The 16874-nt window shown below is 36.0% G+C and overlaps 1 protein-coding gene across 13 annotated transcripts in view; it reads left to right on the top strand.

The window, feature by feature from the left end:
- The first annotated feature begins 1321 nt into the window (after positions 1–1321).
- The window catches only part of LOC148069397 (neurexin-1a-like), a 250064-nt gene continuing 234511 nt past the window's right edge, over positions 1322–16874 (top strand). For 8 of the 13 annotated variants that reach the window (XM_087802393.1, XM_087802401.1, XM_087802398.1 and 5 more), the window contains exon 1: positions 1322–2935. In XM_087802393.1, coding sequence (XP_087658519.1) covers positions 2224–2935 — 712 coding nt within the window. In that variant the 5' untranslated portion in view covers positions 1322–2223. The remainder of the gene's footprint in view (positions 2936–16874) is intronic. The other 5 variants (XM_087802404.1, XM_087802402.1, XM_087802399.1 and 2 more) reach the window with 2 other exon arrangements.

The raw sequence follows: 16874 nt of genomic DNA, 5'->3' as shown, positions 1-16874 counted from the left end.
CTCCCCCGTCTGAAATTTCAGCAAACGAGAGGTTACGAGTACGAAGTCCATTATGACATAATAATGGCTTCACTCCTCTAGCCAGCTGTAATCACCCCCACTTTGTTTATACAACAAGACCCATGGGGGTGGAGACTTATGTGATGGATGGTGTGCAGTGACAAACCTTGATGCTTCACTGATCACAGCAGAGTGGGTGTGGTTATGGTAAACAAGATTTAATCTCCAGAAAAATCGTGTTCACTGGGCGGGGCCTAAGCATATTTTCTAATATAAATATTTCAATGAAAAGAGAGTTTTGTACAAACAGACACAAACTGATGAGTTCAATAGAGGTCCAATATCGGTTCAAGAGACACTAAAACCAACACGTTAGTTGCACTTATATGATATTTATTTAAAATCCTACTTGAATTTCAATCTTTGTCCACACAAAAGACCAGAAAAAATCAAATAAAACAGATTTTAAACCGGACCTTTGCATATAAATGTTGCTATTATTATTATTTTTATTGTTTCTATTGCACAGTTTCGATACCCTTTTTTGGTTTGTTTTAAGACATAACACACTTGAGATGTGATGACAATCTAAGATTCTACTCTGAAAAGCTTCGTATGGTCGCAGCTCCATGAGCATGGATGTCGGTGGGAGGCGGCGGCGCTGTCCAAGGTGCTGCATTCGGGCCCCTCCCCGGCAGACACGGCGGAGTCACGTGATCGCGTCTGTGGCTCCCGACAGTCGCTGGATCAGCTCAACAGGGAGAACCAGACTATACACCTTCTCCTGCACAAACACCGCTGGATACTTCACCCGAACGACTTCAATATATATGCCCTTTTTTTATTTTAAAAAAAAGGAAAAGAAACCTCTGCTAATCTGGAATTGAAGGTGATTTTTTTTTCTTCATTCTTTAAGAGTTGATGAAAGTCCAGCCCTCCATCCTCCTCTCCCGCTATCTCTCTCTCTCCCTCTCTCCGTCTCTCATTCTCAAGCCGATTTGACGATGCGATTCACTCGGAAACAGATTCTGAAGTGAAAGGTATCCCCCGGATTTTTATAGAAAAAACGGAGAGAATGGATTGTGTCGCGGTGGTTTATTTGTCTCGCGCCAACAACTTGGGGGTCCCGTAGAAGTACCCTGCTATTGAAGGTAATACGACTTAAAAAAAACTACAGTATTACTTCTTCACGACAGCGGACTTTTTAATTTATTTAAAAAAAAAAGTAGTTATTATTGCAACCCCTGTGAGGATCCGAGGTCCCGTTTGGCTCCCGTTAAAACCTCCAGCTGCGTGTGATACCGCAACGATTTTTGTCTCTTATCAGGTATTTTTAGATCCGTTTTTGGTTTTTTTGGATGCTCGAGTGTGAAAAATGCCGAGAGGACAATGCGATTTTTTTTCTTCCTTTTTTTTTGGACGCACGCAGCAGCTCCGGACGCTCCTCTCTCTCCGCACAACACTAGCATTGTGAATGAAATGACGCACTTTTGGATGTGTTTTTTTTTTATCGAGGGGGTGTTTGTGGTGGAAAAAGAGGGGGATGAGGGGGGTATATGTTGCAGAAGTTGGCGCGAGTGCAAAAGTGGAAGAAACAGATCTTGGCTCGAAAATGGTTTATTTCCATTTGTGTTTCAACTGTTTTTCCCACGTCATCTAGTCGAGGGGTTTACTTTCAGGACAGATTTCGCTTTTTCCTTTTTAATTTTTAATCGTTCACTTGCTGATGCGAAAATTATGCAGAGCTTGTGTTGATTTTTTTAAAACATTTTTCTCCCTTGTTTCCCCACAGATTTTTTTAAGCAGAGAAGATCCCTCATCTGTCACCATTTATCCACGAAGATGGAGGATGAAGTGCCCCGAGCGAGGCTTTCAGTTACCATCCATGTTTTGTTGGCATGAAGATGAAGATCACAGATTCACTTTCGCACTAGTGGGGACCGGCATCCAAAGTGGACACTTTCCTTCAATACCAGAAAAAGCCCAGATGAGATGTTTGAGTGTGCTGCTTTCCTGTAAGCTGCCATGGCAGGGAGGACCGTTATAGGGTTTTAAGAGGAAGAGGTTTTTGGCCCCCCGCTGGCCTGGGCGGCGACAAGTAATGCTTCTGAATTTGAGCCTTTTTTCTATGCAAACATATTTGTAAAATGTTAAATCACATCTATTGAATTGAACTTTGGAAATTTTATCTATTGTCTTTTTTTTCTATTTCGGCCTGCAACTATGATCTTGCCAAAGCAGCACAGCACCCATGTCCTTTGGGTCTGTCTCACCCTTTGCTGCTGCATAGAAATCAGCTCTTGTTTGGAGTTTACAGGTGCCGAGGGTCAGTGGGCTCGCTTCCCAGTGTGGAACGCATGCTGCGAGAGCGAGATGAGCTTCAACATGAAGACCAAGAGCTCCGACGGCCTGTTGGTTTACTTCGACGACGAGGGATTTTGCGACTTCCTCGAGCTCCTCCTGCTCAACGGGAAGCTCAGCTTGCGTTTCTCCATCTTCTGCGCCGAGCCGGCGACCGTGGTCTCCGAGGCGGCCGTCAACGACAGCCGGTGGCACGCCGTCACCATCCGGAGGAACTTTAAGAACACGACCCTGGTCGTGGACAATGAGAGCAGATGGGTGGAGGTCAAGTCCAAACGGAGGGATATGACTGTCTTCAGCCATTTGCTTGTCGGTGGAATACCCCCGGAATTAAGATCCGTGGCGCTGAGACTGACCTCGGAGGCGGTTAAGGATCAACCGCCTTTCGTTGGGTGGATAACGGACGTCGAGGTCAACAAAACGGAGTCGGTGTTGATCGACGGCGACGGGGTCCGGGCGGACCTGTGCGGTGCAGCCAACATGTGCTTGAACGGAGGCGTCTGCAGTTTAATTAACAACCAGCCGACATGTGACTGCACCCAGACGGGCTTCCTAGGGAGCGACTGCAGTGAAGGTAGGAGTCATCCATGATTGTTGTTGCTTGCTCTTTTACTCCATCCTACCTGTCGTCAGGCTTCTTAGATGCGACCCGTTCGTCATGTCTTACTTCCAATAGTAGTTTTTCTAATGAGTGAAGCTCCTTCAAGGGCTCATTAAGAAAACATGGAGGGTTTTTTTTTTCGTCCCCATAGGTGCTCCACTCATATCCTGAAGGCCCCATGGGATTGGTTGACCTATGAAAAATTCTCTCCAGTGGATCGTGTCAAAAGCATAAACACTTGTCATTGTGTAAATAACACCTGTGAGTTAATCTCCCTGTCAAAACAGACAAAGTAGACACGAAAATAATCACATTATTGCAAATATTTAATGCATAAAACAACAACTGTGTATTATAAGAAACCAATTAAGTTTATCATAATAAGAATAAAAAGTTCAGAATTTTGACTTTTATGCAGTAGCATTAGTGAACACTCATACTCATGCTCTGACCACGCCCCCTTCTTGTGATTGGTCAGTTGTTTCTTTGATAAATGTGTCACTATTATCTTGGAGGTGGGAAGGGTATCATATTTTAAAGGGTAGGTCAAAGGGGAACAATCCAAATGATCTTAAACAAAGGTTTCAGGACAAAAAAACGATGTAAACTTAATAAAAATATCTATATTTTACTAATGTTAAAAATCCTAAAATAACTGAAAATACATCACTTTTGCAGAATATTTTTTACCTCAACCACCGTTTTTATATGAAAAATTTAACTATTTCCATTCCAGAAGCCATTTTTAAGAAATAATAAAAGAGTAGTAACGTTGCAAGACCATATGTGTCCATCTTTTTTACACCGAAATATTTCATTCAATACTAAACGTTTTCATGTCCATATGAAACCATGAATACTTATTTTTCATCACCATCAAGTCATTTCAACCACTTTCTCAAAATCTGAGTTTTATTAAGAAGTAAATATCAACTTTAGGAAGCAGCAAAAAAAGGACAATGTCCTGGAACATCTACTCGACACAATTCATTTAAAATCGAGATATATCACCATAGTAACAATTGGAAATGGAACAATGACAACAGTTTTGAGTTAAAATGGATTTGCAACTTGAGGGTGCAAATTCGCTGAGCCGAGACGTTCACAATCGTCGGTTGAGCCACAACCCGAGCTTGGATACAGAAGCTGAATCAACATTGCAAACGATAATCAGGTCCTCCTCTATTTTTCTTTTTTGAGAAGCACCAAAAATAACTTTCTGGATTCATATTGTAACATCAAGATTCTTGAGCAATGAGCTTAATATGGAAATAGGATCTCGTGCTGGAATATTGTCTCCATAGATGCGTCCGGATAAGAAGCAGTGATTCAGACAGGTTGGCAGCGAGCTGCTGTGGGGAGAGGGAGCGGGTATGTTGGTCAGGCCCCATGTCGATGGGGGAGGTGTGCAAATGTTCTTTTTTTTTTTTTCCCCCACATATTCATTTATTTAAATAGCAATGGAGATGATTTAACATGCATGTGATTTCTTGCCTTGTGTATTTTAGATTTGATAACCGGGTATCTGTATTCATGCGCATGAATCTTTTATTAACACTAAGCTCATTATACTTGCATCGGATAACTGGCTATGGTTGCATAGGAAGCTGTGGTCGGTAGATTGTCATTCTTCATCAAGGAATGAATTAGAGCTTGAATGCCTCTAATTACAACTGCATGTATACGGCCCGAGATGCATCTTCATCTTGCCCCCCACCCAGCCCCCTGTGCTCACCATTATGTTGATGCTTCAGTTCTTGTGTGATGCAACATGTCACCACAACTGTTGCTTTTAATTTATAAAGGCAGTTTTGAGAAGCCGGTTTATTAACCAGCACAAAGTATACACATCTCACACAGTAATTAACTGTAATATTTCACAGTTTGATCACATTTCTCACTTCTGAAAATAACCTTCACTGAGGTTTTCAAAGTGTGGGCCACTCATAAGAGAACTTGGATGTTTTTAACATTCTTAAGATGTATCTTAACCTCTGAGTATGTTTGAATATATATTTAAGATGTCCCTCAGGTATATTTTCACATCTATGCATGTTTATAAACATTTTATATAATTTTTTCAACATCTGTGTTTGTTTTTGACATTATCTTAAGCTATATTTTAGCATCTGCATGTGTTTTGAAACATGTTTTTATGAGTCTTTGCCTGTTTTAAACACATTTTTTAGGATATTTCTTCAACATCAGGGTATGGATTTTAACGTCTTTGTATGATTTAAAAAATATATATTTTAAAGATAAATGCTTAAAATCTGTGTTTCTTTTCACACATATCCTTAAGATATGTCTTAATGTATATGTATGCATTTAAACCCCTTTTAAGATATATTTAAACATCTGCATATGTTTTTATACCCTTTTCTTAGAAATATTTTAACATCTGAATATGATTTTAAACATATCCTTAAGATATATTTTAACATCTGTGCGTTTTTACACTTATTTAAAAGATATATTTTAACATATGTGTGTTTTTAAACATATTTTAAAGATATATTTTATCATCTGTGTGTTTTTTAAACATATTCTTTAGATATATTTTAACATCTGTGTGTTTTTAAACTTATTTTAAAGATATATTTTAACATCGGTGTGTTTTTTAACATATTCTTAAGATATATTTTAACATCTGCGTATGTTTTAAACATATTCTTAAGATATATTTTAACATCTGTGTTTTTAAACATATCCTTAAGCTATATTTTACCACCGCTATACTTTTTAAAAATAGTTTTGAGATGTATTTTAAAATGTATGTAATTTCAAACTTATTTTTAAAGATACATCTGTGTGGGTCTTTATTTATATTTTAACATATGCCTATGTTTCTAAGATGTTTTAAAATGTATAAATTTTAATTTTTTTTTTTAAATATGTGAATGAACATTTATTATATTTATTCTAATCATCCTTTGAAATACATCTTTAAAAAAAACACCCTGAAAGAAACCAATAATGCATGCGAGTCATATTTTCGCAATCCCTCAAATTAATTGATTATTATTAACGAGCAGATCATCGTAAGCCAGACACATTTATTCTCGGTGCCGACAATGAACAGCACAGCTTTTCTTATCACCGTCTCAACATCGTGAGTAAATCACATTGATGACAGCAGTAAACCGATAATATTGCCTCCTTATTTTGCTCCAATGGATTGTTGTGGGAGAAATGCTTGTTGTGTTTGCTCTTTTACTTTCACATCAGCTTCCCCCAGCATCTATGTTGTTGGCTAACCAGATTTTCAGAACTGTATTTCTTCTTTTAAAAACTGCTACAGATTTGAACCTTTTGATTAACTTTTTATTGACTATATTGAATCTAGCTTTGCAACAAATGTGCTAGTTTGTAGTGGATACAGATATTGAACACGTGAATATGACTTTTTTATTGTCAAGTCTCATTTTAAAGCTGGAAAACAATAACAATAAATGGCCTTCAGCAGCACTTATGGTTTAAATGAGCGACTCAAGGTAGCACAAAACAAAAAATTGAGACTTTTTCCAAAACTAATCATATGAATGCAAAGAATAACTAGAGGAGTACTCTAGTTATTCTAAATAAATACCCAGGGGGTGACTTCATAAAGCACAGTATATATCCTTAATAAAAAAAAAAAGCGACAACAAAACCTTCCTAAGACGAGCTGGATCTTCAGAGCTTTACCAAAATTTGATCACTTCTAATTGAGCCCATTTCTAATTCCGAAAATTCCAGTAAAATCCATTTACAACTTTTTTAGTTTTTCCTCAAACAGAAAAACAACCGGTGGCAGAAACAACCTTCTCGACAGAGTTAATCACTTCATGAGTTTAAACTAGATGAACTGCTAATGTAGCCGGTTTGCTAATTCCTGTTCATTGCTTCATATTTAGAGATGAAACCATCTCAACGCTCGTCTCGTTGCAAATGTTTGGGCTTTAAGTGAGGAAAGAAATGTGATTATTTTCAACTCATATTAGTACAATATCAAGGATACAACTCTGCAGGGATGAAGGTATCACTGCAGCAGCAGATCATGGTGATCATAAGTGAAGTGCCCTGAATGTTCACTTAAGAGGCTCTTCCACATTTTTCTCTGGGAACAAACTTGAAACAGTACCATCCTGCCAAAGATGGATGTTGTATTATCATATTGACCTTTTTTGCCAGACTCCATTTATATATCAAATTAAATTAAAATTAAGATTTGTCTTTACCAAACGCCAAACCATTATTATTATTTTATTTTTTTACATTTTAATTTATTATAGTTTACATTTTTAATATGTTACTGCGTCAAATATGCTTGCATTGAAGTTTTGTTTAATATTCAATAATAAAGAGGCTCTAACTATTAAACAAGCAACACTTATTGTCTGATTGTCTATGAGTCGGTTCCAAAGTGGTCTTACTAATGTAACATTTTAGTTTGCAAGTAAAAAAGCTAAACTTTATTGATTTGAGGAAAGACACTAAACGTGTTTCTTTATTAGCGATAGTCATGGATACCCTGTGCTATAATGTCACCAGATTGAAAAGTGTTTTAAGAGATTTCTGTGCCTTCGTTTCGGTTATAGGGTCATTTTTCTGATCCATTTAGTTCTTCTCATACACAAACATAATAATAATATATATAATGATAACATAATGCCTTTTAACAAACACACCCAATTTGGCCCCCAAAATATACTGACTACTAATAAAGTGTAAGTGTATTTATTATTGACTGTGCTGACGAACCACAGAAGTGGGCGTGGTTATGGTAAACAAGATTGTATCTCCAGAAAAACAAAGTGTTTTCAGTGGGTGGGGCTTAAGCACATTTTCTAATGTAAATATTTCAATGAAAAGAGAGTTTTGCATAAACAGACACATACTGATGAGTACAATAGATGTCCAACATCTATTTAAGACACAGGGCATTTTTCATTTTCTTCCCTGATTTAAAATTGTAATTCTGTGTGGATATGGATAACTTGATGAATCACCTTCAATCTGTGGTTCAGCCATCTGTGCTAAACTCTAAGGCACCTATGCTATTTAGCAAACACTGTAAATCCACGCCTCAAAACTAAGTTATATTTGTGGACATCAAAAAACATGACATACAATATTTAATAGGATACACCTGAATGAATAAAACAGGACAAATGCATTGCCTTGAAATCTCTTAAGGCATGAAGAAGGTAAGAAGAAAAAAAAAATCTATTTCTGTCCCTTATCCTTTTCTGATTATTTTTCCTATTTCAAACTCATTTTCTCTTTTCTTTTTTTTAACCGTCTTCCTTGACACCAGACTATTTGTTTAAGACTGTTTGCTTTTTACTGCTCTTTTCATTGCAACAGTGGGATATTTCTTCAGGAGACATTCTGGCGACCTGAAGTGTTCTCGGTCATGTACTTGAAGATATTAACTGGATTTATTTTTGTTTAATTACGAGTGGCCGGTTGAATTCTGAACATTGAATTTAGTATAGTATAGTTTTGGGCTTGAAAAGAAACGCTTTAAGAAATTGTAAAGCATGATAAGACTAGTTCTAAGATGACTTAATCACTCATTATTTCACTCAAATAGTCAAAATCAGTTCCTTTTTTTGGAAAACGAGGGCAATTGTAGAGCGAAAACTTGATCATATTAATGGATATAGGGAATGAAATGAATCGGATCTTATCAGTAAAGTGAACATGTTCTAACACCACAGTTCAACCTTGAAGACCTTGTCACCAAATATTTTAAAAGCTGTTGTCTTACTTTGATTAGATGAAAGGATTACAGGCTTTCGCTTGCAGACCTGTCAACTCTCCCCTGTCCTGTCACAAGCTTACACATCCCATGATCACACACACACACACACACACACACACACACACACACACACACACACACACACACACACACACACACAAATCCCTTTGATCGCTTCAAACAATTATTGAAATGCACAGCTCTGTGGCTGGAATTTGTCCTCTTGTTTTTTTTTTCATCAGAGAAATGACATTTTTAAGGATCTTTTTTTTTTTTTATTCTGATGAAAAGAGATTTTATCTCGTTGCATGAAAGCGACATAAACCTCAGTTGATGTTTTATTTAGACATTCGCTGCAACTAATGTATTGTAGTTTTGAGTTGAGTGTTATTACATGTAAGGCGTCATATAGAACTTGTTATAGAGAGCGCTAGTTGCTACTTCATAACTTGGTAAAGTACATGTTCAGTATAGGGTTGAGTGCCACAAATTCCAACCATGAATCCCTTCCATTTAAGGTATTTTTCTGTGAGTCCAGTGTCTTCCTGTCTGAATTGAAGTTAAAGGTTTGAGTCTTTCTCTCAGTTCTCTGTGGAGATATCTTTGGCCCACTTGTAGCTGCAGCCATAAAAGTGTGGACCATTGTGTTGGGAAGTCAACCTAGAGGGTAGTCAACCAAAAGAAAGACTGGACAAAGAGAAATGGCATTGAAATTATCTTATAAGGACAAAGTATAAAAACATTTATAAATCAGAAATAACTTATAATTAGATTAGATAAATTAAAAAAAAAATGCATTTTCAGTATTAATGGATTGATGAGGCCTTGTGAAACATGAGGTTTCATGATACAGTGTCTTTAATTTGAAAGGCCACTAGATGCCGCTGTCAGTTTGAAAATGATTCCAGGTTGAATTAGTAGGTCAGAGCCAACTATATAATAAAGCAGAGAGTGCCATCTAGTGGCCTTTTTAAATCAAGAAACTGCATCACGGTACCTCATCAGCTGTTTCGTGAGACCTTAGCACTAGTTTTTAGACTTGGACATCCTTTATTGTCATTAGTATTCAAGTATTCACAAGGTGTATACAGAACGAAATCCATTTGTATTTGGCTCAGACAATGTTGTCGAGTACAGAGATATTAAAAGTATAAATGCATAAGTGCATATATACATATGTACAGCTAAGAAATACAAGTGACGAAGAAGCCGTTTAATAAGAATGTTGTGACAAACGGCTGTTTTAAAATTCAACCTAACATCCACCAGAATAAAAATCAGAATAGGAATAAATAAGAATGAAGTTTAAATTATAGATTAAGATACAAACACAAATAAAACAAATGAAAATGTAGACCTCAAAACATCAAAAGGTATTTAAGCTCTAATTAGTACCAAACATTTTTTTACATCAGTCAGTTTCTACATGATCAGCTCCATATTTTACTTTGCCCTTATGAGGGCCACATAAATATTGTCCAAGGGCCAGATGGACCCATGGACAGACTGATATGGACTCTAGAAATCAATTTAATATTTGTGAGGTTTTATTAAACTAAATATTTTACTCAAAATCCCTTCAAAACTAGCCTAACAATTCAGCAAAAATGTCTTCATTTCATGGCAATGGTTTGACTAAAAGATGTATTCATGGGTAATCTCTGAAGATGTAATTATTACTCCAAGCAATTCAAAACAAGAGTTTTCTCAAGTCAAGTGTGCGTGAAACACTTAACCTGCAGTTATGATGTTGAATGTATGAAAGCAGAATATTAAAGACAGTCTTATTTGCAATTATCTGATTATAATAGAAGTGTTCCACGTCGTTGGCGAGGAGCTCGACTCTTCACCTGCTATAATGACAAAATGACTCAGAAGGAGGAGTGGGGGAGAAAAAAAAAGAAAAGATAATGCAAATTGAAGTCTGGATTAAGAGGCACTTCCTCACAGTCGTTGACATATTATCATCAGTCCAGTCGTACACCATGTGCCTGCTAGGCTGAAAAATTAGAACAGTACCCTCTGTCTTACTTACATTTCCTCGACATGATGACTATATACTGATGATGAAGCGCTATCCATAGGTTTTGAGTCAATAAACCGCTTGATAAAAAGCTTCTTGACTGCCATTCACAAGATATGCTCAATACAATTAAGACACATGTACATTTTTTACATGAAACTCAACTCTTTTTAGCTTAGAAATTGAATACGGTATATGTTTAGACGGTAGTTTCTCTCTCAAAATGTGCCAAATTAAATCCAAGACGGGGTAATATCGAAGTAGTCGAAAGAGGTAATGATTGATTCATAAATAAGTCTTCTGGCAGTGGTTCAAGCCTCACAATGAAGGTCCAAGCATCCAAGATTGACCCTCATTTCGGACAAGAGTAGAAATTGAAGCACTCTCACTAAGGATTTCTGTTCATCATGCCGGACGCACTAGAGTAGTCAATTAGTTTCAGATGTCACAACATTTAGGTTCATGTAGTATATAAGAATACACTTATCATCCTGTCACATCCCTACACACTATTAGTGATGTTAAATTAAAGTCTTATCTTCTTTTAATTTCCTCTACTGCTTAATAAACTATTTAGATTTAGACCTAAGGAGAACTTAATGAATTCAAAAGCTGTGACATTGAAATATTAAAAATGTTTATCTGACAGGACAGACCCGTTTCTCTCATGGTCATAAGTCACGACGATGTTTATGGTTTATTTTAATTTTTTAGAAGTTTTTTACAAGAGGGAAAGACAAATATTTAATTTACATAAAAGTTGGATATGTTATTTGACAAATGAAAAGTCTAGATCAGGGGAGTGGAACTCATGTCGGACAAAAATGTTTTACCGGTTTTAACGGGTAAAATCAAATAAACATTATCTGTAACAGGAAGTCTGTCTCGGATATCGTGTTAAGTTCTTGAGAGGATCCATCCATCTTGAATATCTAAATATTATATACTTTTTATCCTTGATGGACGTGTTTGTAAGTAAGTAAGAAAGTCAGTTATACTGGAAGTTGATGTATCTGTATAAATGTCGACACAAATTGTCTCTTTTCCTATCTTCTCTTAAACACATATCTTTATAGGTCATGATATCAATATGATTACTGATCTTCTTTGATTTTAAGCAAACCATAGAGTGACTTAGTGGACCAGATATGGCACACATGTTCTTTTGCAATTAAACACAGGTGTCAAACATCTTAAACGTTATTTATACTACCTTAAAATTAACTAAATGTTCTTGATGAAAACAAACTATTGTGATACAATAACATTGTATGGCAACTAATGTGTTGATTTAAGTATGTCCTAAATAGATCTTGGACCTGTATTGTACAAATCAGTATGTGTGTGTTCTTACAAAACTCTCTTTTCATTGAAAAATTGACATTAGAAAATGTGCTTAAGCCCCGCCCACTGAAAACAATTTTCTGAAGATGCAATCTTGTTTACTATAACTACACCCACTTTGATGTGATTGGTTAAGTTTTGTCATCACGTGTCATAAATCCAGGAAGTCTCCACCTCCAAGGGACTCTTTGTATAAACAAAGCGGGCGTGATTAGGAGGAGTGGAGAACATCTTTACGTCATAATGGACTCAACCTCTTGTTTGCTGTGATTTCAGCCTTGGGAGAACTTTATGAAGTAATAACTACAAAACATCATCATGATGAGGGACTAACTGCATCTTGGAGAGGAAGACTTCAACTCTCCTTACTCACTGACATGTTTCAAATGTTGGAGTTCTGACATTGGTTTAAGAAAGTTTCAAAGAGAGTGGTGTCTACAGTTCTGACACCATTATTTTCATTTTGGGCTTTTTGCACAAGATGACTTCAATTTTCAGACTATTGAAATATTCTGTTAATTTCTGAAACTGGTCAGACGGTGAAAAACAACAGATTGAGTTAACGTATTCAAATTATCCATCCTTTTCTGCAGCCTTTCTTTAGCTTCAGTCTTCTTTCTGAAGGAACCTCTGCATATTTACTTTAGTTTAAGCAATTGACGACACTCATTTAGTAGCAAATGAAGGAGTAGCTAGCTATTGGAAGATTATTTCATAAAATTCCATCACAGTCCCTTGACGTACGAGCGCCGACCATGTGATCTGGCGCGCTCGCCAATAGTGTCACTCTTACCAGAAGCTTGCAGCAGCTCCACTCAGCAGCGTAGTATTAATCTGCTTTTGTCTGTCTCAGAGTCTAAAGACAGATATTGGGATCAAAAGATTAGAGGGATTTCCCTGCAGGATTTTTATCCCCTTATTTAAAGACAACTGTTACAGGCTGTCAATGGATGTTTGTAAAAATGATTTGACACCAAATCTTTGATTTCTTGAGAGCAAATAAACACATCCATAGAGTCTCTACAACTGAAGCTTGTTGTGAACCAGATAGTTTGTGGCTCACTGTGATGTTAAGCTGCTAGATAGTGTCGTATGAGATCCATGTGTGCTGTCACTTTCTCATGAACGTTGACAATCTATTTAGTTTTCTCTAGTTAACTGATCGTGGTCTTTTCAACTGTATCTTGATTTGAAAGAGACTTATCTTTGTCTAAATAAATCTTAACTTTAAGGTAATTTTTATATGTTAAAGTTCTTTATATTGACAATATGTTCCTGACATGGACATATAAACAGGTATAAACAAAAAATGTGTGTAACATTATTCATCTTTTGTTTGTTTGTTTTATCATCATGAGAATATATTTGTTTGTGAGGCCAAAAATCATTTATTTGTCGAAAGTGTCAGTTAGGCTTTCAGTTATTATTTAAGACACAAATGACTGGATGACTGTGCTCCAATTCATGGCTATAGTCCATGGTAAGAACAGGAATGTAGATCAATCGATAGCTTTCCCTTTTGGCTCAGCTCTTTAAAAAAAAATATGACTGGCAGCAAACAGTCCTAAGAGCTGTTTGTTAATTATGAGTATCAAGTACATCTCTAACCTAAAATTAATATAAATATAAATAATTGAATTGAAATAAATTCAGCTTCTGACGAGTCTAGAAATAGGTGGACGCATGTTAAGGTATATTTGAGATTCATGAAAGCTTATTTTCAGATTCTATACTCAACTCAACTCAAAAAAAATAACATCTTTTTTTTACATGCGTGTCCCTTAATATCTTATTCTACTTAAGTCTTTGAAAAAAAAAAAATTCACTCTACATCTGGACTCTGATAAAGTGAATCCCAGGATTAAGGTTATTATAGCTACTATATAATCTCCACTCATTGTCCTCATGAGTCCTTCCACTTTCAAGATGTTCAAGAATGTCTAGGTTCGTATTAAGGTTCCACTTTCTATCTTTAAAAAGGAAAATCCATTTATGAAAATACACCTTTTAATTAAAGTTATTATTTAGCTTTTTGTGATATTTATACGGTAGTCATATGCATACAAATTTAGTCGTGAAAATAATTACGATAATTTAGTTTTTAAATAAATAAATAATCTAATAATAATCTAAATTGTTATAAGATTGAAGCGTATCTTCAACATTGTAATGACTTGTATTTTTGTTGTACAAGCTCAAGCCTATAAAAACAACATCTATCTTGTCCGTGTATAAGATGGATATTTTAATTCCTCCTTGCAACAATATAAGTAAGCAAGTAAGTAATATTTATTTATATAGCGCTTTTCGAGACCAGGGTCACAAAGCGCTTTAACAATCAAAACAATACTCAAAACAGTACATACTTCAAAGATCAAGATAATACTGAGAACAACACAGGAGTTCGAGAAATTCAAGGAAAAGCCTGAACAAATAGAAACGTCTTAAGATGTTTCTTAAAGGAGTCAGTAGATCCATCAAGCGCAAAGAGAGAGGAAGATTGTTCCAAAGCTTAGGAGCAACAGCCTGAAAAGATTTCTCTCCCCTGGTCCTGAGCCGTGTGCGTGGAACCATAAGTAGATTCTGATCCACAGACCTCAGAGCCCGAGCTGGGGTGTAAGGCTGGATCAGATCAGTGATGTAAGGAGGAGCCTGACCATGAATAGATCTGAAAGTAAGAACCAGAATTTTAAAGTTGATCCTGAAAGAAACTGGAAGCCAGTGAAGAGTTTTAAGGATCGGAGAAATGTGAGTTCTTCTACTTGAGCGGGTCAGAATTCTGGCTGCAGAGTTCTGAATCAACTGCAGACGAGACAGCTCCTTCTTGTTAAGACATGAAAACAAACTGTTACAATAGTCCAGACGAGAAGAAACAAACGCATGGATTACAAGCTCCAGATCATGTTGTGACAACATTTTCCTAAGTTTAGAGATTTTTCTCAGTTGAAGGAAACAGTTTCTGGTCAGTTTTCTGCAGTGTTGAACAAGAGACATGTCTTTATCAAATACAACACCCAGGTTTCTCAGGCTCAGTTTGACAGACTGACCTAATCAAACAATGGCTGAGTGAAAACACTTTACAGCTAAATGTGGACAAAACTGAAACTCTGGTGATTGCTCATGATGACCAAGAGGAGGAGATGGGCTCATCTAATATATGCTATTACTGTATATATGTTACTTATTTTTATATCTTTGGCCCCAAACAAGAAATATATGCATTTTTTTACCTTCATGGTTAAATATAACCAGCTTAAAAACAATTTCTTTGAAAGCTTTTAACATTAAGGTGTTTGTTTTTAATCTTCTATATGGCTGTAATGTTTCTGTTCTTTCGCGTTATGCTGTTTATTTAATCCACGCTTGCATGACAGCGTGAACGTATATAGAACAAAAAGCTTAATAAAAGAAACTGCTGTGTGTGGATAATCTTGGTCTATAATCAGCTCGACATCAGCCACGTGGTAAATCGTGCTATAAGGACTATAAACAAATAACAAGGTTGCATATGAAGTATGTATTCGTAGCCGCTCTTTAAGTGTTTTCATCCATGTGATTTTAAAACGTGAATCGCTTTCTGATCAGTCTAGTCTAGTCAGCTCTGTGTCGGTGTGACTGTGGCTGCAGGAGGATGATGAGGAAGATGGTGAAGCAGTTTAACGCAGTAACAGAGTCCTCTGGAAAGGCAGCTCCGCTATGAGAGATGAGCCCTCGCTTTTGCTCATTACTCTTTATTTTCCTCAAATTGTAATCCAACAACAAATCGATCTCAATCCGTGACCTTTTGTTGTGGGACTGGTGCGTTCTCCTTCACCGCACTGCCGAAAATCGTTCCTCCCTTTTTTCTCTGACACACTTGTATCATTGTTTAATTTGAAAATAAAAAAAAGTTGTATTTATAATTATGTTTTTGCCATTGTTTGACAAATAAATTAAACGTATTGTTTAAAAATTAAGCATAAGTGGCACCATACAAGAAAACATGACACATTGAATTTAATACAATGATTCGGGAAGGATTTGACAGTTTTCTGCGAAAAATAAATCAAAAAAGCAATTTGCATAAATTAATTAACATAATTAACTTGTACGTATTAAAACCGCTGACACTTAATTTTATGTGCATCTATTCCAAATGACTCCTGGATTCAAAAAAAAATTAAAGAGGCGCGTCAGAATTTACTGCATTATGTTTCAATCATCAACCAAAGACTCACTAAACATCTTTTAAAAGGTTTCTAGCCTTTAATCACTAAACAGGTTTGTGAGGAAAAGCAGCAGAATGTCAACAATCTTTTATTTAAGCTACAAACAGAAGTCATTTGTAACCTGAAGGAATAATTATTTAATTAAAACAAACAAGAAACCATATACTGTCAATTGATGAATGTATTTATGTATTTACAGTCTCTCTTTTACAATTATTAACGGCTTGAAACTTATGTTTCGAAACCATAACATAAATGCTAATGTCATTTTATTATATCCATGTAAATCTGATTTGGCAATTTATGCTTTCTTTTGGGAAATATGCATGTTTTCAGGAAAGAGATACAGATCAATGAAAACCAGGACAAACCGTCTAAAAACAGTTTTTACCCGAAGGCAATCAAGGACCTTAATCCACTGTGCAATTCATTTTTCTTGTGTAGAGAATTTTTATGAATGTTTCTTTCTTTTATACTTTATATGTATATATTTTTAAAATATTTATAGTTCTTAAATGTTGTATACTTCATGCGAGTCGACTGCACCTCCAATTTCGTTGTATTTTCGGAAAAAAAAGTGGCAATGAC

Source organism: Callionymus lyra, chromosome 11 (genome assembly GCF_982586985.1).
Source record: "Callionymus lyra chromosome 11, fCalLyr1.hap1.1, whole genome shotgun sequence".
NCBI classification, from domain to species: Eukaryota; Metazoa; Chordata; class Actinopteri; order Syngnathiformes; family Callionymidae; genus Callionymus; species Callionymus lyra.
The sequence above is the reverse complement of the archived record's forward strand: the minus strand, read 5'-3'. Positions and strand labels throughout refer to the sequence as shown.